This window comes from Lagenorhynchus albirostris, chromosome 11 (assembly GCF_949774975.1).
Source record: "Lagenorhynchus albirostris chromosome 11, mLagAlb1.1, whole genome shotgun sequence".
Classification (NCBI taxonomy): domain Eukaryota; kingdom Metazoa; phylum Chordata; class Mammalia; order Artiodactyla; family Delphinidae; genus Lagenorhynchus; species Lagenorhynchus albirostris.
Genome location: NC_083105.1, coordinates 47371420 through 47384394, shown reverse-complemented (window position 1 = coordinate 47384394; position 12975 = coordinate 47371420). Strand labels below are relative to the sequence as shown.

The window sequence follows — 12975 nt, the reverse complement described above, 5'->3', positions numbered from 1 at the left end:
AAGTCAGAATCCATTCTTTGCCTGCTTGGAGGCCATGGGACTTATCCCTGCTAACTGCCTCACAGCTCCCTGTGGACTGGTTTCCTGTGGTTTAATTCAGGAGGCACTGGTAGGATTTGGGGAGAGGGAATTGGTATTTTCTTCCTGGTTTTGCTCTTTGTCTCTGGAATTGGCTGCATCCCTGTGAGACCTACCAGTATAGCTCTCTGGGCAAGCCCTCTTTTCATGACTCAGCTCTTACTGCATTTTGGTAACATTTCTGTTCCCACTTTCACTCAGCCTTATGGGTGGGGCTGGCGGCTGCTGTGACTCATGCCAAATACAATCACTTGTATTACCCTGATCTTTCTCCCCTTAATTCTGTTTAGTAACAGTTCCTTTGTGAAAAGTCTCTTTGTAAATCGTTTGAGGTGAATGCATTTTCTTGTCAGGACCCTGACTCATAGAAGTCAATAGGATACTTTGTATGAAATTCTTTTCCGAAGTCTGCCTTGTCTTGTACCTACTCTGGTGTTTTAGAGTATTACTAGAGCAGAAATGTAAAGAGGACTTAACCTTTTTTTAATCATAGTATTATTGTAGAACGTTGTTGATTCCCAATATGAATAAAGAGTAAAGATTTTAAAATTCTGAGTGGTACATAACACCTCTTTCAAAGAGGTATTGAAAAGACTATATGAATAAATCTACACAAGACCCTGAGGATAGTGCCTGACCTACAGTAGTGCTCCGTAAGTGTCAGTGTGTCCCCCTGTCCTGTGGCCTTGGTGCAGGATAAAATCTCCAAAATTCAGGGCTTCCCTGGTGGCGCAGTGGTTGGGGGTCCGCCTGCCAATGCGGGGGACGCGGGTTCGTGCCCCGGTGATTCCACATGCTGCGGAGCGGCTGGGCCCGTGAGCCGTGGCCGCTGGGCCTGCGCGTCTGGAGCCTGTGCTCCTCAACGGGAGAGGCCACAACAGTGAGAGGCCCCCGTATTGCAAAAAAAAAAAAAAATCTCCAAAATTCAAGTAATGTGGTCGAATTATACCAGCCACTGGGGATTCAAAGATAAATATCACCTGTTTCATGTTCTCAGAAGTGGACAGTCCAGAAAGGGGGAAAAGCATGTAAACTTGTTTTTTAATGGCATTAATATTCTTTCTAAGATAGAGTACAAGGTGTATCTTTTTTGTTACAGTGGCAAAGGCAGTAAATTATCTAGCATGACACACACCCGTGTCTTCAGTCTCATGTCTCTTGCCCTCATGACACGAATGGGTTTAGTGCCAAGGAATAGTCTCACATTTTCATGTACTTTGGTGATTTTGCAAATTCTAGCATAACAGGCAGAGGGCAAAGTATATTCGTTTAGATGTTTAAAAAAATGAATCCTTGGTAATCTTATCTGTGTTTTACTGTATATGTAAACCAGAAGTGTTTGACCACTTTGCAGTTATATTTCTTATATTCAAGACTGGAGATAATATTGAAAATTCTACTGAGAAAAAGCTTTTTTTGTTTAATTGCTACTTACATTTTTTTCCTTCAAACAAGGAGTTATACTGATTGTACGGTAAATATAAGTATTGTACTGCCATGGTATAACACTTAGTAAAAGAACATGTTAAGTAAACATTAGCCATCACCTGGCAATCACTGTTCCATGCACTTCATACACAGTAATTTGTTTAAACCTAACGGGGCCCTGAGAGACAGAAACTGTTACCACCTTACTGATGAGAAAACTGAGGCACACAGGTAGGTAACTGACCAGTAAATATACAAAGGTAGAATGTGATCTCAGGTAGTTTGAAGCGTCATGCTCTTAACCATCGTAGTACACTGCCTCCAGGTTACTGTGTGTAAGATATGGGCTTTTAGTTAAAGTTGAGTAGTTGATTTTTAGAGTACCAGCTGACTTTTCAAGTGTGAAATTGCAAACTTAGTATTGTTTTAGGACAAAAACCTTGGGAATGTCCTTAGAATCCACGTTAAAGATTTTAGTTGGCATCATTCATTTTTTTTTATATATATATATATAACTCCTTTAGATTATTGGAGCACTTTTTTATTATTTTTGGCTGTGTTGGGTCTTCGTTTCTGTGCGAGGGCTTTCTCTAGTTGCGGCAAGCAGGGTCCACTCTTCATTGCGGTGCGCAGGCCTCTCACTGTCGCAGTCCCCCGTTGCGGACCACAGGCTCCAGACACGCATGCTCAGTAGCTGTGGCTCACGGGTCTAGTTGCTCCGCAGCATGTGGGATCCTCCCAGACCAGGGCTCGAACCAGTGTCCCCTGCATTGGCAGGAAGATTCTCAACCACTGGGCCACCAGGGAAGCCCCGGCATCATTCATATTTGTGGAAGCTAAAATCCTACATAAACTTCTGGAAGAGATTTTCCTCTGATGCACTTTGGGTTTCAGAACTTTTAAAAGTAAAAATGTTGGGGATTCCCTGGTGGTCCAGTGGTTAAGACTCGGCGCTATCACTGCCATGGCCCGGGTTCAATCCCTGGTTGGGGAACTAAGATTTTCGCAGGTCGTGTGGTGCACCAAATAAAAGAAGTTAACTTTTGGTGCTTCAGCATTTTTCCCTTTTTAAGTTTATAATTACGTTAGAATTTCAAGAAAACATCAGAGGGTTATGGAAATGTAAATATGCACTTACGTAGTCAATTTATAAAATTGATTGAAATCCTATAGTGAAAACTTGGACAGCAAAATTCATGGTGAACACTTAACCATGTTGTTTAAGAAGTGTTTATTTGTTGTGTATTGATTATTTTAGAACAAAACAGTTTAATTTTGTGTCAGAATGTTTATAATTTGATATCTGTTTCAGACTAGTTAGCTCATTAGATGAAAATTCTGTAGGTCAATAGCTACAGCTTATGGCTTCCTTGGAAAAGGTGGGCCCCGTAATCTTAGGAGGGGGAAGAGAGGGTCAAAAGAAAATCATAGCCATTGTGAAGGATGAGCTGTGATTCAGCTCAGGAGGCAGTCTTGTTGGCAGAAAGTTTCTAGTATCAACTGAGTATAGTGTAATTGCAGTCATTAGGAGTGAGTAAATAGACTGAATCCTAGCTGTCTAATAGAAATCTGGACTCATTATTAAAGGAGTTAAGTATTTGACAATTTAGTGATTAAAAGGACCCTTTAGCAGTCTGATCAATGGGTTGTAGATACTCTACAGACTGGGAGGTGGTGACAGGAAGAGATTATGTGAAACCATGAAACTTTTTCTTCCTCAGGTTTAGCGAGAAATAATTGTGGTAGGAAAACATGAAAATAGTCTGCTGTATAATGTCATTTTAGAACCAAACTTTGCTGGGTTAAGATGCTTTTATGGGAAAAGTACTTTTTAAAAGCTAAATTCAGTATGTTTTAGTTAAGATGACACTTTTGTGTCCTTGACTACTGAAAGGGTTCAAGAACATAAAGGATTGTGTTATTAAACTACCCACTGACAGCAGTTTGTTTAAAATTGATGTATTCATGGGGAGAAGAAAAGGTCATGATTAACATCCTTCAGAGAAATAGCGGCCTGACTACCTAGGTTTATACACCGACCATCAAAAGATTTTATCTACAAAAATCAAACCAGAGCAAGGGCAGAGATACTGAGGCTGAAGAGGCAGACACTTCCTATATATACCACAACCTGCAATTCCAATTTCCAAATGGTTGTTGCAAGCGAACAGATTTCTCACCTACAACTTTTAACCTAATATGATTCTGGAAATGCCCTGCATGGCAAGAGATTCAATTCAATTCTGGTTCATTATGTGAGTAAACAGGAGGGCTCTGCTCCACAGAGGCAGCCATTCACAACAAGGCTTGATTTTGATGTGACCTCACTGCCAAGGAGAGATTCTGTTTTCTAGATGACTTTCAGCATTGCCCGTGACAGTCTACAGGTGGGTCAAGGAAAATGAGCGAAATCAGCATGAACCACTGTCAAGTTTTAAAGTGGCAGCTGGATTCCACCAGGGGGCATTCCCAGCCGGGGTGTCTTCTCAGCAGCCACTAAATTTCAGGGGAAAAGCTTCATCTTGAGCCTTCGCAACAACGAAGAGTCTGAATCGGACTGACTAGGTAGACATGTCATTTTTAAGTGGCCTGAATCGGTAATGTCTTCTTACCATTATGGTCATTCATAGTAAGAAAATACATCCTGCAAAGGGGTGGAGACAGGCCCCCTGAACTTTTAGATGAGCTCTGTAACAAATACCTTGTTTGAGGGGCTCATTGGCCTCATGACCAGCCACTCCTGGAGACTGGAGGAGGCCAAAGGGTCCCAGCCTTTCTTGCTCTTAAGTGTTTCAAAATACCTGCTCAGAGGTTGATTTTCTTGCAAAGAAGTTGTCATGCCACCTATAGCACACAATTTCTTCTGGGAGAGATGTTGGCTTTGAGTATTTTCTTCTTGGTGTGAGGTAGGCATTTCATTTGACTATTCCATTTTCCACTGGCAGAGCTGCCCCACCTGTCCTGCAGCAGTCCTTTGCATTCTAATGGAGAGGTCTCCAGAAGATGCTGGAGTTGGGTCCTTGGCATTGAACTACACCTGAAGCTTCTCAGGAGTTGCTAGGCGGAAGTAGAGGAGGCAGGGCAGGCACTTGTGCCTCCTGGCTTTCCTGCCTGGCCAGTGCGTAGCGCCTGGCTTTTCTGGGGTCAGGCTCTGGGGTCTCCTCCGCCCATCTTCCCACGCGACGCACCCCTTTGGCCACCTTGGGCGCATTCCTGCAAGGATTGTGGTCATAGATGACCAGCTTCAGGCTTGACAGGTGGGCCAGGCTGGGGAAGTAGCGGATGCTGTTCCAGTCCACATCGATCACCTCCAGGGAAGGCATGTGAAGCAGCACAGGGGGGAAGTCTGTCAGCAGGTTGCCTGAGAGCCAGATGGTCCTCAGCTCCCGGAGGCGCCGGAGCCGGCCTGGCAGCAGACGCAGGGCGTTGGAGCCAGCATGCAGAGTCTTAAGGAGACTCAGCTCACACACCACATCTGGCAGCTGGGTGAGGTAATTGGCCTCGACCCACAGGGTCTGGAGATTCTGGAGCAGGCTCAGCTCACCGGGGAGGTCGCAGAGTTTGTTGTTGCCCAGGTAGAGGATGCAGAGCTGTTTCAAGGTACATACTACCTGGGGCAGAGCCTTGAAGTTGTTGAAATCCAGGGCCAGGATCTGCAGATTTTGCAGCTGCCCCAGCTCCGGAGGCAGGCTGTTGAGGCGATTGTCACTCAGGTAGAGCTTGGCCAGCTGCTGGAAGGAGCACACGTGCACGGGGAAGCGACGGAGCATGTTCCCGCTCAGATCCACTGTCTTGTCCAGCGGCATCTCCTGGAGGTCTCTGACCATGTAGTTCTGGCAGCGGTCAGCCGGGACGAAGGCCGCGAGGGCCCTGATGGTGTTCCCCATGGCAAGCCACAGCCCGCCGACCCTGGGGCTGCTGCCTCTGCCCTGAGGCCTGTCCTCCCCTCTCTTTATAACCTGGGGATTGCGTGACAGAAGCCAGTCACTGCAACAGAGAGAAGTGCTCCTGATAGCAACTTGAGTGTTGGGTGACAGGCAGGGTCCTGGAGGCGGGGTCTCACATACTTGCTTTCAGTCACCTAAGCCCCAGTCCTCTTTATCTACATTTTTTTGTTTGTTTGTTTCAAACGGAAAATAGCTTCACTGTTTTTTCTAATGATAAAACGTTGAGACATTACATAAAGGTGGAAAAGAAGAAAGTGAGAACAACCATAGTTACACCCACCAGTGATAAACACTGTAAACGTTTTATTTAACAGATGTCCTCCAGCCTTTTGCTACACATAATCAATTTGTTTAAAAAAAACATACACTGTTTAGGAGTCTTGTTTTTTATCAGAACATATGGACATATTTTTATGTTTGCAGGTATCCATGCAATTATTTTAAACACCTGCAAAGCATTCCATTATATGGATGCACTGTAATTTAAACAGGTCTGTTGTTGGGCATCTAGGTTGCTTACAATGTGTCGCTATTATAAATATCCTTGTACATACAGCGTGAGCAGTTATCCACTAATTTCTTTAGGAAATGTCCTTAGAAGTGTTACTGGGTCAAAGATATGCATTCTTTAAAGGCTTTTCATTGGTAGTGTCTCCCCCCTAACCCCACCAGATCTGAACGAGTGTATATGCTCCACAAGTGTCCGTTTTCTTATTTCTTCATTCTTACCAGTTAGTAGTTTTCTACACTTAAAAAAATTTGCCTTTGACAAAAGACAAGTAGAAAAACAAGAAAGAGAAGAGGAAAATCAGCCTTCTAAAGCTTAAGTAAATGAGGGTGTATTCCTACAATGTGTCTGTGTGGGATGTGGCTCACTGCCTCAAAGGTTTGAGCTTCCTTCCATGGAGCTGAGTTACTGTGGGAAGAAGCTGTCCATCTGGGACATTTCCTAGTACTAGTCTAGGGCAGTCAGGCTAGTTCTGGCCAATGGAAAGTGAGCAGAAGTGGTATAAAACATTTCTAGGCCTGGTTCATTTAGAACAAACCTCACCTTCCTCCACACACTTTCCCTATCTAATACCCAGGGTGACCTTAGAAGCCACCAAGTACGTGGAAGTCATATGTTGAAGTCCTGGGTATCCTGGATCTCTGAATAAGTGCTAGGGTCAGAACACCTCCCCTCCCACACACACTACCACCAGTTGGATTGAGGTAAATGAGAAACTTCAATTGTGTTAAGCGTGGAGATCTGGGGGCTTATCTCTTAACTTATCTTAATGAATAGAGTAGTTGTTAAAAATAAGGAGATAAATCCTTATATACTGATGTGCAAAGATATTAAGGATAAATAAAGGGCAAAAAAACAAGTTTCAGAACTCTTTACCATTCCATCTGGGGAAAAATACACATTCTTGCATGTGCCTAAAAGTATCTGTAAGACAAAACAGTGATTATCTCTGGGAAATCTGCCTGAAGGTTTGGGGGTGATAGGAATGCTGACTCTTCCATTTACACCCTCTTGTATTGTTTGATTTTTTTTTTAACTATATACATATATTACTTTCAAAAACTCTATTCCAAAAGAAACGAATTGTTCCCATTTCCAGAAGAAATGGGTTTCCATTTCTAGCAGCCTGCCTGCTGTCTGGATAGAGTGCCAGGTTTGAGGGGAAGGCTTCATGCACCGTTTAGCCTCCTCCAGTGCCTTTACTGCTAAATTGCTTATAATAGACTGAACAGAGCAATACAGGAGCATTCCATGTGAATGACCATTCTACAGAGCTATTTGGCAGTGCGGCATCACTACCCACCTTCTTTCTTCTCAGTCATGACTAAAGCCAGTGTCCTTGGACTTTCTAAACATTAAACGTCAAGGGCTTATCTTAAGCCCTCTCTTTGCTTTGCTGATTTGTCCTGTAATAACTAGCCTCTCAACAGGTACTGTGCTTTGGCTCTATATTTAGCATGGTCAGTGGTGACCACAAATGGTCATGAAGCTGCTGCCCTGATGTCCCTAAAAATGATAACAATAATAATGATTGCTACCCATTATTATTTATAACTAAGTGCTAAGCACTGAACTTGTGCTTTACATACACTGTCTTTTCTCAAAACTCCTGCCAGGTAAATATTTTTTATCCTCAATTTTCAGATGAGAAAACTGAGGCTTAGAGAGGTTTAAGAATAACATCAAATATCTATTGAGCACCTGTTGTGTTCTAGATGCAGGGAATCTGGTGGCTAACAAGATAGATAGGATCCTGATCTCACAGAGTATACAGTTCTATCAGAGTGGAGTTAGGTCACACCAGTTGACAAACTACCCTCACACACACTTCCACTCAGCACTTTAATGCCAACCCCTAAATATGAGCAGGTGGCTAAGGATAACCACACATGAGACAAGCTGCCTCCGTGAGAGGTGGAGATTGAAATAAGCAGAGTAAAAGAAATCAAACAAAAACGATGGACAGAGCAGAGGAAATTCTTAACTAATTTTACTACAGTATCTTCAGAGAGTTAACTCTAACACTTGTGTGCTGCTTACAGTATTATTAGCTCACTTAATTCTTACAACCCTAAAATGTAGGCACTTGTGAGATAATAGAAAATATATATATTGGTTTCTACCCCTGTTTCCTGGTACAGAGCTCGTAAAACCCTTGTGATTTCCTGTGTGATAAGACCACTAGGAGCATCCCTTGTTCTAATATTTGGTCTTTGAACCCATCCAGACACAGCTCTCCTAAAACCCTTGTAAATTCCTAAGTGATAAGAACACTAGGATCATATTTGTTCTAATGAGCAACTCGGGGTGGGCTCCCGGGTGACTACTGGATAGGGGCTGGTCACTGGAAAGACCAAGTCATGATTAGAAGCTTGGAATGTTCATTCCCGCTCCGCCATCCTCCAGAGAAGGCAGAGGGGCTGGAAATAGAGTTAATGATGGTTCATGCCTACGTGAGGGAAGTCTCATAAAATCCCAGTACTAGGGGGCTCCGGGAACTTCCAAGTGGGTGAACACATCCACACTGGGAGGATAACACACCCCAATGCCACGGGAACAGAGGATCCTGTGTTCAGGACCCTTCCAGACCTCGCTCAATGTTTCTTTTCATCTGATTTTTCATCTATATCCTTTATCATATTCTTTAACAAACTGGTAAACCTAAGTGTTTCCCGGAGTTCTGTGAGCCGCTGGCAGGAGGGTGCATTGCTGTGCCAGGGGAGGGTGGAGGGTCCCAAAAGAACCTCCAGGAACCAGCCAGCATTTGAATATCTGCCATGACAGAAGGCCAGTTTCCACCAAAGGAGAACTAAAACTGTGCATCTGGAGTGAAGGAAATCACCTCTCTCTCCTGCTGGACCCAACCCCCAGGGGATCTAGGGGGAGGGGAGGGGAGGGGGAGCCTAGGGAGTAAAAGAAAAGACTGTGTATCCTACCTCCAGTGCCAACTGCTTTCTCTTTGTCGGTCCTCAAGCCACAGGCCAGGCCTCAGCTGGGCAGAAATAAGTTTGAAATTGGATGAGATGTTAAAATGTTGAGGTAGACTTGACTAAACTTTTAACTATCTGAAAGTGTCAAGAAAGCTGTAGGATCTGCCCAAGCTGCTCTCCAGGGCTTGGGGTAGGAATACGCAAGGAGTGTGTGTGAGATAGGAAGAATATGGCTGATCTTCACTACACTCTACTGGATTCAGTACCCATGGTAAGCTGGTATAAAATTAGCAAAGTGGCCCCTAGAAGAACAGCCTATATCAAAAGGAGAACACACTCTCGTGCACAGATATACACATCCCAATGAAAAGACAATCCATGTTGCAAGAGACATCCAGAAAACTCTTGAAAACAGAAAACATAAAGTGAATTGTGTTCCAGTAATTAGCTTTGAGGTACAGCTGGCTTTTCCTTTGTTAAAATTCATGGGGACCATGGTGCCGGATGCTGAGAAGGGTGTCCACTGCCAGAGTCCTGGGCCTTCAAGAAGAGTGATCCAGAAGCAAGCTTATCCTCCTCAAGCCTGAAACCAAGCCTAGACTCCTGCCTGACCATGGGCACCTGTTGGTTTTGACTCCAGACTCCTCCACTGGGGTGTCTGCACAAAAATTTTGTCTAGAACTAAGCGATGTCGGGTCTTCGGAGGCTTCCAGGTTCAGTTCTAGTATTAGGGTTCTTAATTGCAATGCAATAAAAAAAAAAACATCTTTGGATGATTCAGTGAACAGGAATTTATGACAAGGTGTTAGGATGCTCACAGACTCCCTGGGTGCCCTGAGGAACCTGGCTTGGATGCTGCAGCCAGGATCATGTCCTAACTCAGTGCAGAACTGGCACCCCTGGGCTCAGCCCCTCTGCTTCTCCCTTTGACTCCCTGGTGCTGAACGCTACCCCTAAACCTGAATGTAGCCACGTTCCCCCTGACCCCCCGAAGGGATTTTTCATAGGCCCTGCTTCTTTGCATCACTGGCAGTTGAATCTGATGGAGAGATCTCACTGGCCACATGCACACCCTAACGTAAGAGAGGCTAAGGTTGAGGTTTTGGATTTTGTGATGGGGGGTGGCCTTTTTCCACCACCAAGATTCCTAAGGTGAGAAATTCCCCAAACACAGGAAGGTGAGTTGTATACTGACAGCCGAAAAGAATCACAGATACCCATCACAACTAGCCTGTAGTTTTAACTCTGACCCTCCCGTGGCTGTCTGACCTTGCACAGTTAATTTTTCTTCCTATATCTACAGGACTATTGGAGCAGTTTATTAAAGCAGACTTACTTAATATGGAATATATGTGGATTTCCCAGAGCTGGAACATGGCTAGTTTCCTAAACAATTGTGTAATGTTAAAAGACTGAATGGAAGCATTATAATCTTAAGGCCTTCAAAAGAATCCAGGAACATTCAGCATGACAGCTGTATCAGCAGATGACAATACTACTTGGGGAAAATGGTATGTCAATTAAACATTAATGGGTAAGAACTGTTTCCGTCAGTTACTAGTAAACGTTTATTGAAATGAAATGAAAGCAATCTATCAAAACAGGACTCCTACTAGGTAGCATTTTGTTAGCCTGGTTCTGTTATGTACTTAAAAGGAAAAAAGAAAAGATTTCATATTACTATAATCTATAATGTAGATTTATGATTAATTCTGACTTTTACTATCTTATTATGGTTTATGAGATGGCAGTACAGTTTAGTATTAAAAGCAAAAAGGTTTTGGCATTAAAGAGACCTTGTACAGTTTGAACCTGGACTCTGTTATTTATTAGTTTGGGGGCTTTGGGCAAAGTTTCTGTGCCTTGGTCTCCTCATCTTGGGAATGAGGAGAATTCCCATGAGGAGAAATGGGAATCACCTTGGGCTCCACCTCATTGAGTTACTGCGAGGATTAAATAAGATAATGTACTTAAAGTAATTAGCACAGCATCTGACTTACTAACCATGAGCAGGTATTATTGCTGTGCTTTCTTAAGACACTGTGCTGGGCTCATTGAAGAGTGAGTGAGCTGCAAATGTGTCCTCTGCCTACAAGCTGCCTACAACCTGAGCGAGTGCATGGCTTAGCGACCCCCTGTCAGCTGAAGTAGAGCTGGGGTTTTGGAAGACTTCTGGGAATGTTTGCCCAGCATCTTGAACAGGACAGACACACAGTTGGCACTTGGTAAGTGTATGTGAATTACCGGAATGGATAGACTAAGTATCTGATGAGAGGCAATTGTATGCTTACACAATAAAGCCAAGGTAACCTGGGACCCTGTTTTCACATGGTGTTGCATCAAAAAAAAAAAGTCATACAGCATCCCAAAATAATGAAACCCAATTTAAATCTTTATCATAGTCACTTGGGAAACTGACAGAGGACAGATCACTTTCACGATGCCCAGCATTTCTTCTTAAGACTCCCTCTGCCTGCCTTTCCCTCCTCCATCTCCCACCGAGGCGCTCTCCCTGAGCACTGCCTCCATACTGTTCCAGGGGCTACGGGAGATGGTGCGGCCACCCTGCCTCAGCTCCCCGCCGTTTTCCTATTCCCACTCCCTGGCAGGCTGTCCTGTCTCACTTTCTCCTCGCTCTCTTTGTAGCCATTCTTTTTCTCCCCCAAACAGCTGTCAGCAGCCCTGTGAGGGCTGTCTCCAGATTGCATTTTCTCAATTTGCACAGTAAAGACCCAAAGCAGATGGGAAACCTCATTTGGGCACTTCCTGGGGGGCAGCCCAGACCGAAAATACCAGGCAGATCTGAATATCCCATTGCTTGTGTGGTTCTTGTTGCTCTGCAGATGGTTCCCCTTTCCAGGAGCCCTGTTCTCCCTCCCCTCTCCTTCCACTGGATTTCAACACCAGGATTCCCCAGAAAGCCGGTTTCCAAGGCAGAAAGGATCCCATCCTTCTTACTGACAAAGCAGAAGGGCAGTCCCGGAGACCCCTTCCCACTGAGGCTCCGCCTGTGGGAGTTGAAATCATTTAACCCTTTCTAGTGGATTTTTTCTGCTGTCTGGGTTTGTCCTGCCCTTGTTACCAAACTGAACTTCGGTCCGCTTGCCCTCCCTGCAGCAAAGCCAACCTACTGACACCAAGTTGTGGTGAAGGAACGTAAGTGCTTACTGCAGGACCAAGCAAGGAGAATGGGCAGTTCATGCTCAAAAGACCCAAACTCCCTGATAACTTTCAGGGAAGGGTTTTTAAAGATAACATTTGGGGTGAGGGCTGCAGGTTCCCTTGAACCAAAGGGTGTATGTTTGTGTGTGTGTATATGCGCATATCTGTATGTGTGTGTATTTATGTGGGTATGTATGTATGAATGTATTGCACATGTATGTATAGGTGTGTGTATGTGTGCATCCCTGCAAGTGTGTATGTGTATTTATATGTATATATGTGGTTTGCATGTATGTAGTGTGTGTGTGTGTGTGTGTGTATGTATGTGTGTTCCCTTGAAAATCTTTTCAGGCCAGCTCCTGTTCTTCAGGTCTCAGCTTAATGGGTATTTTCTCAAAGAGGATCTCCCTGACCACCTTATTTGAGCTGGCTGCTTCCACTCCCCAGTTTCTCTCCACTTAGCTCTTACCACAATTTGTGATTGTTTTATTTACTTCTTAGTTCTCTTTTTTTTTTTTTTTGTGGTACGCGGGCCTCTCACTGTTGTGGCCTCTCCCATTGCGGAGCACAGGCTCCGGACGCGCAGGCTCAGCAGCCATGGCTCACGGGCCCAGCCGCTCTGCGGCATGTGGGATCCTCCCGGACCGGAGCACGAACCCATGTCCCCTGCATCGGCAGGCGGACTGTCAACCACTGCGCCACCAGGGAAGCCCTACTTCTTAGTTCTCTTGCTGCAGGAGACCTGCCTGAAGGCAGGGCTTGTGCCAATCCTATTCACTGTTGAATGCTTAGCACTAACGACAGCACCTCAAACAAAGTGGGCATTAATTTACTCAACAAATAAGGACAGAATTCCCTGCCTTCCTGGAGCATTTGAATGAAAGAATGAGTAATGTATTACTCTCAGTTTGATAATGTAAAC

General features: G+C 44.4%; 2 protein-coding genes across 2 annotated transcripts in view; one reads left to right on the top strand and one right to left on the bottom strand.

The window, feature by feature from the left end:
* Window positions 1-4553: 4553 nt before the first annotated feature.
* Window positions 4554-5393, bottom strand: LRRC10 (leucine rich repeat containing 10). The gene has a single exon (XM_060166563.1). The coding sequence runs from the start codon at window positions 5391-5393 to the stop codon at window positions 4554-4556; it is 840 nt and encodes a 279-aa protein (XP_060022546.1).
* Window positions 5394-9739: 4346 nt separating this feature from the next.
* Window positions 9740-12975, top strand: part of RAB3IP (RAB3A interacting protein) — a 170093-nt gene continuing 166857 nt past the window's right edge. The window contains exons 1-2 of the mRNA XM_060165369.1: window positions 9740-10402; window positions 10905-11116. Coding sequence (XP_060021352.1) covers window positions 11070-11116 — 47 coding nt within the window. The 5' untranslated portion in view covers window positions 9740-10402; window positions 10905-11069. The remainder of the gene's footprint in view (window positions 10403-10904; window positions 11117-12975) is intronic.

Excerpts from the sequence above, each read along its gene's own strand:
- LRRC10 (XM_060166563.1), bottom strand. The coding sequence starts at position 5,393 with ATGGGGAACACCATCAGGGCCCTCGCGGCCTTCGTCCCGGCTGACCGC.